This window comes from Molothrus ater, chromosome 5 (genome assembly GCF_012460135.2).
Source record: "Molothrus ater isolate BHLD 08-10-18 breed brown headed cowbird chromosome 5, BPBGC_Mater_1.1, whole genome shotgun sequence".
In the NCBI taxonomy this organism is placed as follows: Eukaryota; Metazoa; Chordata; class Aves; order Passeriformes; family Icteridae; genus Molothrus; species Molothrus ater.
In genome coordinates, this window is record NC_050482.2 from 35,411,468 (window position 1) to 35,427,265 (window position 15,798).

Genomic DNA, 15,798 nt, shown 5'->3' on the forward strand with positions numbered 1-15,798 from the left:
AACATAAGTAATTTGTTAACTTTACAGATTGGACATACCCACATATTATCAGATCCTGGCAAAATCTGAGACAGTGTCCATTTGCAGTTTAAACAGTAGCACATGTAAAGATACAGATTGGACCTGGGAGGAACAGAAAGGGGAATCCCTGCAGAAAAGACCAAGAATAATAGCAATTTCATCTGGAAGGAATTCAAGGAGTCTACTAGTATTGACCTCTGCCCTAACTTCACATCAGCTACACCCAAACTATTTCTGATGTTTGCCTAAAATCAGATGTTTGCCTAAAATCTTAATGGGGGAAACTCCCAAGCTTCCCCAAGCAATGCAATCCAGGGTCTGGTGACACATGTGATAGCAAAGATCTTTCTAATGACTCAGCCAAATCACCTTGTAAAAATTTTTCTCTTTTCCAGTCCCCAATGGAGAAAGTATTATCTTCTTCCTTACAACAGCCTTTAAAATCTTTCCATGTTTGAGAACTATCATGTTTCTGCTTGCTCCTTTTCCCTGTCATAAATAAACCAAATTATTTCATGTCCTCTGTGTCTCTGATCACTCTTGCATCTCCTTCCTCCTATAATTGCCTGAAATTTTAAACAAATGTGGTGGACAGAGACAATAGAAAATGAGTAAGACATGACAACCAAATTATCATAGCAGAGCTGAATTCAGATCTTAGAGATCATATCCTCATTTATATATCCCAGGATAAGAAGTGTATTTTTGCAACATTGATGTTGCTTATCTCCTTATCTACTTCTGTAATACTTTTCTGTGATACTGCTGGAACCTTTCCTACAAAACTATTGTTTTGCCACATATCTCCTACATTGTATTGATGCACATGATTACAGCTCTTGTCCCTGCCAAGCAGCATTGTTGTTCTTTCCCATCTTTTCTCTGGCACCCTAAGAATATTCGAAGTTCTGATACTGTCATACAGAATGCTTTCAATTTCCAATATTGTTGATGCATTCCAGATCATTAATGAAAATATTGTGTGGTACCAGGACAAGGACAGCCAGCATTTTCTATACTCTTCCAGTTAAATAGTAAGTAATGACCAAAATATCTCTTCTCCAAAATAGAAAGTAGAGAAGAGATTTCTAGAGTTATCCTCCTCCTTTTGAGTGAAATGGCATGGAGAGATGGAGACAATAAGAAAGTAGAAATTAAATAAAGCAACAATTTCCTGTGATAAAACAATCTTAATCTTGTTTCCTGTGATAAAACAATTTCCTGTGATAAACAATCTTAATCTTAAACTTTTCAAAACTTAGGGAGACCTTAAAAGATGAAATAACATTTTGTTATAAATTTTTGTGAACATTTATATAACTGTGAACATTTTTAAATAACTTCAGATTAAACATGCTTTCCATCTTAAGGTTGTAAGTGGTTAAAGAAAATTACATGTGTTTGAGAGCAAAATATCTCAAAAACACCCCAAGATACTGTGTCTTCATAAATGCTGACAATTGTCAGAGAATTCAGTTAGCACTTGTATGTGTGCACTGTAGAAGTATCACACAATTTAAAGAAGGAAAATGTATAAGATACAACATTGGACAAAAATGCAAAAATTACCCTACAAAAGTCAGTAGTGGTATAGTGTTCTTCATCTTCTGTGTGACCACTGTACTTCTCATATTCAATATATTAGAATTGTGCCCAATGCTCAGAAACCTAGCCACTGAGCTCATACAATGTGAATGGCAAACCTGCTCAAAAATATTATTATTCATTCATGTTCTTACTAGTTATTTCAGTTTAATTTTTGTGCATTTGATACACAAATACCAACACACACTCTAACAACTGTGCACTGACAACATTCTATCAATGTGGTGTTGCTTTTACTATTGAATAAAACTGAAATAAAGGCAGGTAAGAGGACTTCAGGGATCCTGGGAACTAAGAAAGTTGAGAAGTCATCACTCATGTCCCTACACAGTTACCCTGTAGATTTAAGAACCTGTTATTTATTTCTTCAGCTTCCTTCTAGTTACATTCTTCATTCAACTCAAAATGCATCAAGAAATGTGATTCTTCAAACTTTGGTTTCCCAGCATTACCAGAGTGACCAATTCTTACCTTGGAGTTGAGTTTCTATTAGTCTTGAGAAAACACCCATCATGTAAAGAATTTGTGACCCTATCCTTCAGACTAAGAAAAGCATGAAATAAAAAACAAAATAAGGGTAAAAGGGAAACTTACCATTAAACAAGTCACTAGAATGACAAAGATGCTGAGAAATATGACAACTGCATAAAATCCTTCTTTGCTCCAGATTTTGTCTGCTTCGTGCTGGCCTTGCAAAACATTTTTCTTTTTTAAGCAATGAAACAGAAACAGAAAGAGAAAAAAAAGTTATAGAGTGGCATGTGCAGATTAAATAGCTCTCCTTGGGCATTAATCACTCTCCTCAGCTTTGTCAGCGCTGGAATTCCACAGCACATGGCATGACTTGGAGCGCTGCTATTGGCACCCCTGCCCACACCCAGTCCATGGAGCAGGGCCACCGCGGGCTCCCAGCGCCGCGCCGGGATCTGCAGCCCAGGGAACTCCCACCAGCCAGCACAGGCTGCCTGAAGGTAAAGCAAACAAGGCCCAGCACCATTCTTGGAAGCCACCTGGCTGCTCAGGTCAAAGGGCTGTGCTCCCACAAGGCCTTTGGGAAGTGCTTGCCCTGCCTCCTTCTTCCCAGGGCTTATCTGCAGCCCCAGCACGCACACGCCAGCCTTCCCAGTGTCTACACCTGACACGGAGCAAAGAGCAGGTGATTTGCCTGTTTGCCTTTGTGAGCCAGGAAGCCCTCACACTGTCACCTCTAGATTACACACACAAATACATAAAAAATATTGATTTTGCTGAAAATAATCTCATTATCTGTTTATCTATAATTCTAATTATGCTTAATCTCATTATCTTTGGCTTCCTGCTGATAGAACATTTCTGTAACAGCTGTGCACACTAAAATTTCCAGAACTCCTAGGGAACTCCTGGGAATTATGAAATAATAATGATTGTAAAAGCATTTAATTTTGTCTTTATTGCAGCAGTAGGACTTGATTGGACTATTAAATTACCAGAATTTCACTAAGTTTTCAAATATAGATTTTGTAGCAGAAACAAAGTACATGCACCTTTGGTCGAACTGCAATATACTATTTAGAATAAAGTATGTTGTCTGATGTTTGTGGGACCACAGTTCAGTAGACATTGCCCTTCCAATTTTCAGCTACTTGCTTTTATTTTCTTAATTGTGTCTTTTCAGTAGAGTTCTCAGACTGAGTAAAACCAACTTTCTAAAATTCTGGTTTCCATTGTAAATGGTCAAGGTCTTTGTGTTTCCCTCTTGCTGAGGTTCTTTAATGGCTTTAAATAAACCTCTAGTTTAAATACTGAGCTGTCTTCCCATCCCAATGTGGCCTTTTCTCCTCTCTGGGGATGTTGTGTTTATCACAGAGGTTATCACAGAGGAAAGAGTTCCTGCATACTCAAAGATGAGTGGCTGCTCAATGGGCCTGCAGAACTGCAGGGATGCTCTAACCCTTTGCTTAGCCACCCATTAGCCTGCCCTTTTGCACAGCTAATGTATCAAGACAATTTTGTCTTCCAAAAAGACAAAGCCTCCCAAAACCAAGCCTCTTCATCCTCCCAAACACAGAAAGTCTGGATGATGATGAATTCATGTGGGAAAGCTTCCTGAGGAGCGGGAGATCATGGCCTGAGGAAGAGAACAAGCTGACAAAGAATGCTGGGTGCTGGATCCTAATATAGTTTTCATGGTCCTCTTTTCAGCACAGCATTAGGCACTGCTGTTTTTGAAAAGAGGACAATGCAAGACAATTCACAGATACAATTGCCACAAAATGCAAATATTTTGAGAGGAATTTGGTAGCATGGCTGATTTACAGAGACTTGCTTGCTTGAAAAAATGCTTGTGTTTAACTGGTAGTTGACAGCTTTAGAACTGAAAGCGTAATAAAGAACAGTTTTCTTTGGAAGTAATAGTCCTGGGAGCCAGAATGGAAATCCTTCAACACAACTATAGAAACCAATCTTGTAAAATTAGTATATTTGTGTGTAAGTGTAATCATGCACCATGGTCTAAGCTTTAAAATCTTGCAGGTATTGACAGTTTAAAAAGGCTTATAAAGTGTCAGTCTGATGTTTAATGAGCAACTTAAAACTCAGGGCTTTCAAAGAGAAGCTGGAAATCTTACCAAATATTTCTGCAAAAATTGTTCCTAGACGTATTTAAACACTGCTGCTACTGTAGTGGGGCACAGCTCTCTGTGCAATCTGCTACCTCAGCACAGCAAGGTCATTCTGCTGTGCTCATGGCACAGGACTTGGGTCCCAATACTGGCTCAGAGCCCAAACCTGCAGCTGCTCCATCTCCAAGACTGCTCCTGTTGAGCTCCATGGGAATCCCATGGTGACAGCAGCAGCTGCAGTTGTGGCCTATTAGCTATGAACTCAATGTTTGACCCTGAGTGGGTTACCTGATGGCCTTCCGGTGTTTCATATCTCTCAGGAGGAAATTTAGATAAAAAGCAGGAGCTAAAGGAGAATTGGCCGTGCTGACCTTTTGTAAGTGAGTAAATGGGATGGTTTAATACCTCTTTACTGAATGGACAAGTACACTAAAGAGTAAATGAAAAGCTAATGGGATTTTTAGTCACAGTGGATGAGAGACATATAAACTTTAATTCAATGATGTTACAAAACTTTTAAAATATTTTATAACAGACTTCATACATATAACAGACTGAAGAGAATAAAAGAAGAGAAGACTTTAAGAGAATTAATCTCTATGATGTCTGTCTAGTGCTATGTGTGTTCAGGACATGTCTTTGCCTGACTTGTCTTTCTAACAATAATGTTCAAAGAATATTAACAAATGCTGTAAAAAAGTATACCACGACTTAAATTTACTTGACATACTATTTTGAAACACTTTAGTAGTACCTTCACTTGCTCAGGTAAATCTCTCTCCCAGATCTAGCTGGTGGAGAGCAAAATCATTGCTTAAGCTGCTTCCTAATGACAGAAGAAGCTGTGACCTCCAGTAACTGAGTCATCTCACACCCATGATAAGGAATTGCTTTTTGAAACGTCAATGCAGATCATTCAGAACTTTGTTCCTTTGTCTGGGAAAACTGATAAGAGGGATAGCAACTGCCACACTCACTACAAATTGCTGACACCCAGGAAAAAAGCTAATAGGATGGCCAAATGCAAGGCAGAAACGAGAGGATTCTTGTCCTTCAGATAGTTTCTGAGGAATAGGCTTGAGGATATACTCAGAATAATTTGCAAAGATCTGCAGCTAATAAAAGTGGGGGAATATCAGAGCAGATGGAGTGGCAAGGGAATTTCAGTAGCTCAGGGAGCACCAGATCCTAGAGCAAACAGGGAGGAAGGAATAATTTCCTAGTATCTCCATTCCCTAACGAGTCTCCAATAAGGTGAGTTTTTCAGGCAGAATGAACCAGGTTAATTTAAACTATCTGAATTCAGCAGAATTCAATGTGTGGAAGAATCAAATGTAGTCTTACAATGCCATTCAATTACTAACCTTACTGGAGAGTGCCTGCACACAAGAGTATCTGCTGAACTGGAACAAATGTGTTTTTTCTAAACAATTTTTATAAACTTTTTTTTTTAAAGATACTAAAAATCCATTCTGACTTTTATGGTCTTATTACGGGAAAAATAGTGGAGTATTTCTACAAGCAAGTAAAATGAGCAGCCAGCTTTTGATAAGAACAAGACAGATATTAACCTGAAGTAGTCAGTGTAAAATCTGAGATGGAAAGATTCTGCTGCAGTATCAGGACCTGCCAGAGAGGTAAATTTTCAGTGAAAAACAGGTGAATTTGCAAATTGGGTCAGTTAACCCCAATTAGTCCCTTGGGCTGGAACACTAATGAGTGCATAGCAAGCTGTAGTTCTGAGCTCAGAGGAAAGCTTACAGGGAGCTGGGGGTAGAGCTCAAGATCAAAAAGGGTTCATGGAAGTTCACACTGAATAGCTTTGTTTTTTCTGCTATTTTAACTATGTTAGCTGAAGCACATTAGGAAAGGCTGCCAAGAAACCATTTCCACCCCCAGTGAAAACATGTAGGAATCTGTGTGACCTCTCAGGCTCACAGGACACTGGATAGTAACCACTTAACCATGTCTCCCATGAAGAAGCCACCCCAAAAGCTCCACTTTTGGTACATGTGTGATGAAGTGCTGTGATTCCACATCCACACTGGCAGCCTGCAGGGCTCCTGTTTCTGTTGGGTGCTCTGGGTGCACTGTGCAGGTTTGACACTACAGCTGCCTTGCCTGATCACAGGAGCATGTCCTTGTGCCCTGCTTTGTTCCCAGGTGCCTCTATCAGTCCAGGCTGTTGTGATTTCTAAGATACTGGTTTTGATCACTTGTCCTTACAGCGACTCACAGTTTCTGTATACTTTAAGTGCATGATTGCTTCCTTTGATTTCTTCCCTAATATGTTAATATCACATACTTCAAAGGCGACCTCTTTGTGCAAGGAGGCTGTAATGCTTCATTTTGGGATTGCATAATATTGGTATGAACTCTGGAAATTTCTCCTTCAGTGACACATTTCCAACTGGCAGTCAGCTTAGCTCTCAAAACATAGTAACCCTTATCTTATGTAGTGTAACTTCAGTTATTTTTGTCATTCAAAACCACTTCAAGTTCTCTTCTAGTAAATTCTGAAATCTAGTAAATTCTGAAATCCAAGCAATTTAAAGACTTTAGGAAGTCAGGATTCCCACACCATAATAACAGACTGCCTAACTCATTGAATATAGTCCTACCATCAAGCACAATTTGGTACTTTGTTCTGGAGAATTCTGCTCCTGACTGTGGTACATCCCATGGAGCAGAACTCAGTCTGAAAACCCACTTTAGACCACAATAAAAGAACAAATGCTACAACTACGATAGCCATTGGAAAATCAAGGAGATATGAAAGGTATAGACACTGTCCTAGACCCCTGAAAGGGCAAAGACACCTTTAAATTTACACATTTCCAGTGGTACACATCTCATTTTACACCAGGCAGTAAAGTACTCTCGTGGTTCCTACAGGAAACACATATAGGGAAACTGCTCTTTCAGCAACTGCAGAATAAGAAACAGGGATATAATTTTGAGACAGGCAACTTACTTGAAAATAGATCAAGCAGTGATCAATGCATCAGCAGATGTGAAGCAAATTATTTCTGTAATGAATGGAAATGTAGTTCCAGGTACTGACATCCACTGGGACTTTTGCTGTTTATGGTATAGTATGGGCTGAAATTTTGAGCAGAGCAGTTTTCCATGTGGGTTTTCCTACATAATCTTGGTAAAATTTCTTTAGACAGGCTAATCTCCCACAGCATTAACCCTCTGGGGGTCTAGTTTACACTAAACCTTGTTAAAAAGGGTCAACCAAGCAATCTCAGGAGAGGTGTGTCACACATGGGATGAACTGCCTGTCAAACATATCTCTTTTTGTTTACCACAGAGAGAGAGCCAGAAGACTTTCAAGCCTTAGGCAGCTCTTACTGAAATACAGCTGAAAAAGGAGACAAATTTCAGCCCTAACACCTCTGTGTCTGCCACCCACCTAGAAAGATGAGAGTAATGCTTCTTTTGTGCATTGATACAACATAAAATACTGCTTGTGAAGCATTCATACTTTTGGTAGAAAAGTGTATAATTTTAGCTCATGATTTAATCAGGATTGATAGCTCAGCAGTACACACACACAGAGCATTTTACAATGGGTAAAATCATGCATCACAGCTATGTAAGGCTTTGTATAATTATACCTTCCTTCAAAGGTTTGCCTGTTTTGTTTTGGTTTGCTGTTACTTTGTTTGGAGCAATTTGTTCTTAGAGCAAGTTGAGGGAACATAAATGGTTGGCAGCTGACCAAGCAAAGACTGTATGTTGTTTTTTTGATGTTCTTTTCTCTGTAGTCTTATACATGTAAACTATTTATTGAGATCCACAAGGAATATGTAATTAGTGTATTACATATTAGTGTAAAGCTGCATTATTTTTCAGGATCAATGCCTTAGCCGTATAATCTGCTATCAATTGAAATATTAAAATAATCTCTTGTGTCTCTAACAGTACTAGGAGACTGCCCAGCTTTCATTCTAATAATCCTGTTCTAAATAATTACCTACATTTTTTTCCATATATCTGAACACTCCAGATTATTGAAATGTATGTAACTCAAGATGAGCTCTTGAGTTCAAGGCTTGATTTCTTCCAGCATCTCTTCACAGCTTGATGACATTTCTCCGTTCATATATTATTCATATAAGTTCTTGCCCCATGTCTACCTGAAGTGTTATTTGTAGTACTAGGAATAGATAATTGCCTCTATCCCAACTGTCATACACATGTGCTTCAGATAAAAAGGAAATTCTGACCTAAAGGAAGCTTCACTCAGTTTGCTGATAGGTGATATAAAGACTTGATTTATTTGGAAACCACTGCTTTACTATGTTTTGTATTAGAACAGCTAAAACTTGGGAATCTGAATTTTGATAGTGGAAGGTTGCTGTAGTAGAACATGAATTGGCCTTGTTTTATATTTCATTTTTTTTTTTGTTAAAAAGACATCTAGATTCTTAGAATACTTAAAATGAGAGAAACAATTTCCAATCAGTAGAAATACAGGTAGGCATAACAGCCCAATGGCTGAAACAGCAGTGTCTCAAACACAGCTTTGGATATAAAAAACCCCAGGAACTTTTTACCCATGGAGGGAAACACAGCTCATCAGAGTATTTAATTTTTTTCCCATTTTTTTGGACATGGACACTTCCTCTGCCAAACTGGGAGTTTCCACTGAAAATCTTGATTCTTGACAACATGATTGAAGGGGTTTGGCCCCAAACTGTATTCTGAGAGTCTTCATATGTATGTAAGAGCTTCAGGTAAGACACTAAATAAAATGCAGTGTGATATGGCCATGAGCTCATGTCCATGAGCTCACTGGCTTTTTACCCTTAAGGCTTTTACTTTCTTTCATTTTCTGGTCACATTTCAAATGGTTGACCCCAGAATTAGATATCCATCTCACTGATAATGTCTCAGACAAGCTGTGGAGATGACAATGTTATCTCAACTTGGAAATGGATTTTTTTTTCTTCCAAAAAATGGATGAAGTCATACAAATAATAGCTACAAGTTTTATTTTTATCCTCTTTTTGGAGCACATAAAGAAAATAAATCTGTTGATGATGCTAAAAATAAAAAGAAGCATAGGTGTAATGTACAGATTCAGTTTTTCAAAATCATGTCAGACAAAAGTTCCATGGGTAGTAATGGTGACACCCAATATCTGCATTCCATTTATCTCTCTATTGAAATTATTATGTCTTTCTACCCCCATTAATAGACTGGAATTCCTTATGTCCATTTCCTTTAAGGCAATTAGCGCACACTTACATCTAGACTCTGATTTCAATGATAGCTCATCTGTGTGAGGAGGATGTGGATGTTAAAGGGTAAATAGCCTAATAAAGCACTACTAAAGTAATTTAATAGAGAGGGGCTCTGAGCAATCTGGTCTAGTGAAAGGTGCAGTCCATGGGAGAGGGGTTGGAACTAGGTGATCTTTAAAATCCTTTCCAAGCCAGACTATTTGAGGATTCTATGATAATTGCCTTACACTAGTGATGCTCTCTAAGCTCATACATTTTCTGCCTCATGCTTGAGAACCTCAGCTGGAATACTACCAAGGAAGTAAGTGCCTAATCTGTATCAAAATAATACAGGTTAGAAGATTGAAAACTAACCTCAGGGGAGACCTCTGTTATTCCAAACTGGGATAAACTCTGATGCAAAATGTTGATATTAAGGGAACGCAGCACTTCTTCAGATGGGAGCGCCTCAGAAATTCCTGGCTTCGTGTTCAGTGGGGACACAAACAGTTCCACACAGTTCTTCTTTCCCTAGGGAAAAAAAAAAAGGCAAAATCATAGGAGGGGTCTGGCATTAATCTCTGCTCTCTGTAGATTGCAACTATAATTCCAGAGGCAAAAGCATGGAGTATAAATGTTGCAACCTGCTCTGTGAGCACAGCATACCTTTTGCCTGTCTGTAAATCCCAGCAGACTGTGGAAGAAAATGCAAATCCTATACATGGGCATGAATGCTTTGTCTCAATCAATATTGACAAGGTAGACTTTTCCTGAGTCTAGTATCATTAAACAATCAATGCAACATAGTAATAGGAGGAGCCATTGGATGGGGTCAATGGCAATGCGCCAGCAGGGATTTTAGCAGACAGTTCATCTGAGCTGAGATGAAATAGGAATGCTTAGCATAATGCTGTGATATTTGGCATTACTTTCTAGTCCCTTCTCAACATATGGCAGACACATACCACAATCAAGTCCCATTAGTTGACTGCAGTGCAATTTAGTACGGTCCAACAAAATTAAAGGACCAAGGAAGTCTTATTAGCACTTAATAGGTGACCTGAGAATGTCCACTCCCTTATCTATTAATTCTTGCCCTGGGGTCTTTGATGCAGTCCTGGCAGCCTAAGAGGTTCTGTATTAGAAATGTCAGTGATGCCCACTCTGTTTCAAGGTAGCAAAAGGAAAGAGACTTTCTCTGTTGTGATAGACTTGAAAAGCATGAGAGACAACTCTGATGTCCAAACATGAAGTGGGAACCCTATCTCCCCAGGGCTATGGCCAGTGGAGCTGACAGTGTGGAGCAGACTCCAGATCTGGGGGATCCCCCACACATGAAGTAGGCATGGAGCTGTTCCTTGCATTGCTGCCTGGACAGGCAAGAACCTCAACAATCTGGTTATTTGCTATTCATCATTATGGGATGGGAGAGATCAGTTCAAACAGGGATAATCCTTATTTCCCCTGCCTCCTTGCCATCACCTTGAACGTGTATCATTATCTCTACTGAAGTGAAGAAAAAGCCATCTTTTGCTTTTCTTAAAATACCTTTGCATGAAATACTCTTTCCATAAAATATTCCTTGCATTCAAAATAGAGCTGCACAGAAAGGGACTCTTTCAAACATGTTTGCCCTAAATCTGTCCTCTGTGCTCTCACATGTGCTGCTGGTCCATCTGCTCAATAACAATGGCAAGGACACTGGCTACCAGTGGGAGCTGAAGAAACTGATTAGAGCCTGGGGTTGTAGTCAGTCTCTGACATGGGAAGGGGACTGCTACTGTGTGCAGGTCACAGGCACCAGGCAAGGCTTGGCAGGTATGCAGCATTCCCAGTGTTTTGTGCCTCCTCTGTTTATGAGTTTCTCTATCCCATTAAAGGGACTTTATGGGAGGAGGATGTACTGGAAAGGCTAAGGAGACACTGGAAATAGTGAGTTAATATTTCCTGGCATCTGTGTAACATGTAAGAGGTTAGCAGGGTGTCTCCTCCCTCTGTGCCTGTCCACATCCTGGCTTTCAGACTCCTGGTCACTTCTGAGAGCTGCTCACTTGGGACTGAGTCACCTCACCTCACTTCAGTCACCTACCTTTGAAAGCCAGCAGAGAGGGACTGGCATCTCTTAATCCATCCTAATATAATCGGGATGCATCTCAATGCCTCTTCTCCTGCAGTTACCATCCTCTACTGCTTTTACAGGGAGCCTAGATGAGTAGTTTAGAAACAACACACTGAAACAAGGCAAGATGAATTTTGATTTGCTCTGCTTGCTTGCCAGCACTCTGTGTGAGAGGAACTGTCTCATGTTAGAAGGATGAAAAGTGGGAATAATGTCTCCTAACATGTATTCGACTTCCTCGTGAATTTTGACTGTGCGTGATTTTTAGAGCAAATAGAGGAAAAGTTTGCTTGCTTTCTTATAGAGCTGAAATATTGACTCATAGAAGAACTTTTACAGGTGTTGAAAAGACTAATTAAATAATAGTGCTTACTGTATTCTGGGCTATATGCCGGTGTAAAATGACACTATCTCTTCCCTTAAATCATAAATGAGAGGAGAAAGAAAAAAGCAGTGGAGTCAGTAGGAAAATAAACAGCACATTTCTTCTGTTTATTTATATAATTTCTAAGGAGTATAGGAAGAAAGCTACTAGGTGATTCAGTATATTGAAATACACATCTCAGACTCCAAAACATTTCTCATTTAACTGTGCTTTTCTTGGAATATATCTTTAAACGTTTCATTCTGGTCAATGCAGGAGACAAATGAAATTTAGCATCACTTGTCACAAATGAGTGAGATTCCTGAAGAACAGGGAAAGGGCTGCAAGTGCATTCCTATTGATCTTTCTTGCTATATTTCTTGTGAGATCTTTTCTCACAGAGACATTTCTTGAAGGAGTTTTATAATCCTTTTTGATGTATGCAACCTTATCAAGCTTTCAAGGCAGAAAATACTTTTATGCTGAACCTGTCAGTTTTCTTCCCTAATATTCAACCTGCACGTAGAATAAAAAACCCTTTCTTCCCGCTGCAAAGTGAATTGAAGTCTAGCAATACACACACGATGTTGGGTTTTCTTGCTTCACGGTAAAATTTTCATAAAAAGACAACAGTGCTATTAAGTATGCATACACAAAAAAACCATACAATGACAATTGATTTTAAAAAGTCTTTTTTGCTGGAAGCAAATTTATCACCATCTTTTGCCAGTAGGATACCATAGTCTACAGGATAATTTGTGAGGACAGATTATTATAGCAGAATAACAAAGCATGAATATTAATATCGTAGATGACATTTAATTTACTAATGGAAAGTCTGAGGATAAATTGTGAAGATGCCTTTGAAAGGATGAATCACATGTATTCTTTGAGCAATATTCAACCTTTGAGAAACAAAATATGGATAAGGTGTGAACATGAAAAAGAACTGCATTGGAATGAAAACTAAGGGATAAGCAATCTGCTTATGAATAGGACAAAAAAGAGATTTATCTGGCTTAGCTGGGTGTGTTTTCAAAGAAGGATTTAAATAATTTGTAATGGGGATCTATTTTTCTATAGTGCAGTTGAAGAAATGGAATAATAAGTATTTTTCTGTTCCATTTAATTGCACTCTTCCATAGTGACAGGAAAATTAATATAAGAGAATTTAAATAAACAGGTACACTTTAATACCCACAGACTTTTGGTACTTACAATGAGTCTGTTGATATGAATTTGCTGAGGTAAGAGTCCCAGTGCTGCTGCCACTCCTTGGCGAAATATCCGAAGCAATGTGATATTCAGCTTGTTTACATCCATTTGCAGTGTCTGGAAAACAAAAATCAGTTCAAATGAACTCTTTGTCCAAGACATTTAATTCTCAAGATGACTGATCTCTGGGGCTTTTCACTAATTGTTGTTGGGTTTTTTCCCTGTAACAATAATCTGTGTAATCTATGTACATCACAATATATAATAGGTCTGAAGGTACATTTCAGTACCTTAAATGCTATTCATTAGCAAAGTACCACCTTTGCCCAAGTACACTCAGAATGGGTTCTAGGTGGTTTTGGCTTAATTCCTTGGACAAGTCACAGTGTTAAAGATAACACAATTACTACCTTAGAAATGAAAGTTAAGCATTAAACATCAATGCATCCTTAAAGAATGAGATGTTGAGTTTGCACAATGAAGATTCCTTTGGAATATTGTCTTAGCATATCTCCCTGAAGGTGAAGAATGAGTCACACATAGTGAAATCATACAATTTTAATTTTGATTAGCAGTTTCTGAGATCAGAAATGAAACATTCTGGATACATTCCCCATGTTTGAATTTCCTAAAGCTTCCTCATCCAGGTCACAGGATGAGACAAACTACAGCACTGAAGCATTTTCTCTCCCTGTGTTAGAATTTTAGTGAAATTTAGAAGTTTCCTCAAGTTCAGATCCTTTTTGTGAAGTGAGTGGAATTTTACCCAAGAAATAATTTAGGCTCAAATCTTCTGTGTCCAAGAAGATCCAGATATTGGGTCTTCACATGGTGCTTGATAGACAGTACTTCCCTGTGGTACTTTGGAGTCTGCTTCTTTGTTTTCATATCCCTTTTGCAGACAATATGCAGTGGAGAAGAGAGCAAAGATGACTATGTCAGATGGCCACAGAATTCCAATGCTTCTGGCAACTTCTGACTTAGGAAGTTACTAAGTTCTGCCTGAGCCAGTTGACTCAAGATAAAAAAGATTTTTATTTTAAATTTCCTGTTTAGAGCCATGGGCCAGCTTCCTGCTCTGGGAACCAAGCAGGTTATTCTTCCTTCCTAACCAGAGCTGCATAAAGAGAATTAAATATCGGTGGGTCAGTTATCACACTGGGAATATGATTATGGTTCAGAAAGAAAGGAAACATTTATCTTAAAGAAAAGAAACATCACACATTTTGACTGTTGTTATCAGTGTTTATGAGCTGCAACATAAAACCATAAAATATTTGCTTTCCTTTTCCACCATCGATTTGATTTTTCTGTCAGTACCTAGTGGTTTTCTTTCTTTTCCTCCCTTTTTCTCATTGTTTTACTCTACTGGCATTGTCAGGTCTTGATGCATGAGATTTGCTCTTACCACACAACTGAGCTTTAATTCAGTTGGAAGTATTACAAGATTCTTCCACTTAAAATACCCTTTCTACCCTGGCATTTTCAAAATGCAAAGTCTTCTTCTCTTTACTTCTTCTCGAATTTGACAGACATCCTCAATGGTTACAAAACTGCTCCAACTTTATCACTGAAATAGAGAGATGTCTTGAGAGGGGACATGTGGAGGTCTAACAGATGTGAGCACTTTTTCTTCTGTACCTCAGATTGACTCATGGAATACCTGACAAGAATTGGTTTGGAGCTTTGAAGCTGTGACTACACTGAGACAGCCTGGTCTGGAGGTCTTGAGTAAATGAGAAAGGGAGTTGCTCCTGAAATAGAAAGGCTGTCATGAGGGTCCCTGGAGATACATTAGGATGGCATAAAGAGTGTCCAAGCTGGTGACCCTGAGTTATGGGGTTAATAATAACTGTTGTTACTGAGCAAAATTAGCAGGCATAAAATCAAAATACATTCATTTAAACATACTTGATCCAGGTATCATAACACATTATAGAAATATTATTAAATAGTGTGTTAAAATCTCACTTATGAAGACACAAAAATGAAACAGCCAGAAAAATATCTAGTTTCAGAAGAAATAGAGGACCTTGAAGAGCCTATAAAAAGGTAAATTCTCGCAGATTTAGTATGCTGGCATTGTGGATCATCATAGCCAGGCACAGTAAAATATGGTGAAAGTCCATTACCTTCAGGAGAGTCACATTTCCGCCTACCAGGTCTGAATTCAGTCCACTGTCTCCTTTAACAAGTATTCATCCATGGCTGCAGTGTGTGTGTGTCTGTAACAGCTACATTGTCCTTTGTGGTCCTGAGGGAAGCCTGAAGATGCCAGCTCTCTGTCAGTCTGGCATCAGCCTGCTTAAAAATCTCACCTGGCCTTGCACACAGAGATTACAGCACCCTTTTAGAAAACTTCCTTAGAAATTTGCCCTTATGCCTTATCTCAGGATGTATCTTCTGCAGCTATAAAGATTTGCTATAAAGATTTTCTTATTTTCTATTTTTTTTTGGACTTTTCATCCCAAAAAAAGCTCAAAAATATCTAAGGAAGAAGCATCTCACATTGATTATAAGAACCTTGCTTTGCTGTTCACTGCTTCTCCTTTTCTGCTGTCAGTGTGAATCTTAGCTCCTTGGCAATTATAGCAAAAAATTAACTAAGAGAATTACAGGTCACCTTTTTCTACTTCAGAC

General features: G+C 38.7%; 1 protein-coding gene across 1 annotated transcript in view; it reads right to left on the reverse strand.

Moving 5' to 3' along the window:
- The window catches only part of PTPRR (protein tyrosine phosphatase receptor type R), a 138,918-nt gene that overhangs the window by 55,694 nt on the left and 67,426 nt on the right, over nt 1–15,798 (reverse strand). The window contains exons 3-5 of the mRNA XM_036401080.2: nt 13,162–13,275; nt 9,836–9,991; nt 2,221–2,331 (exon numbers count right to left, since the gene is read on the reverse strand). Coding sequence (XP_036256973.1) covers nt 2,221–2,331; nt 9,836–9,991; nt 13,162–13,275 — 381 coding nt within the window. The remainder of the gene's footprint in view (nt 1–2,220; nt 2,332–9,835; nt 9,992–13,161; nt 13,276–15,798) is intronic.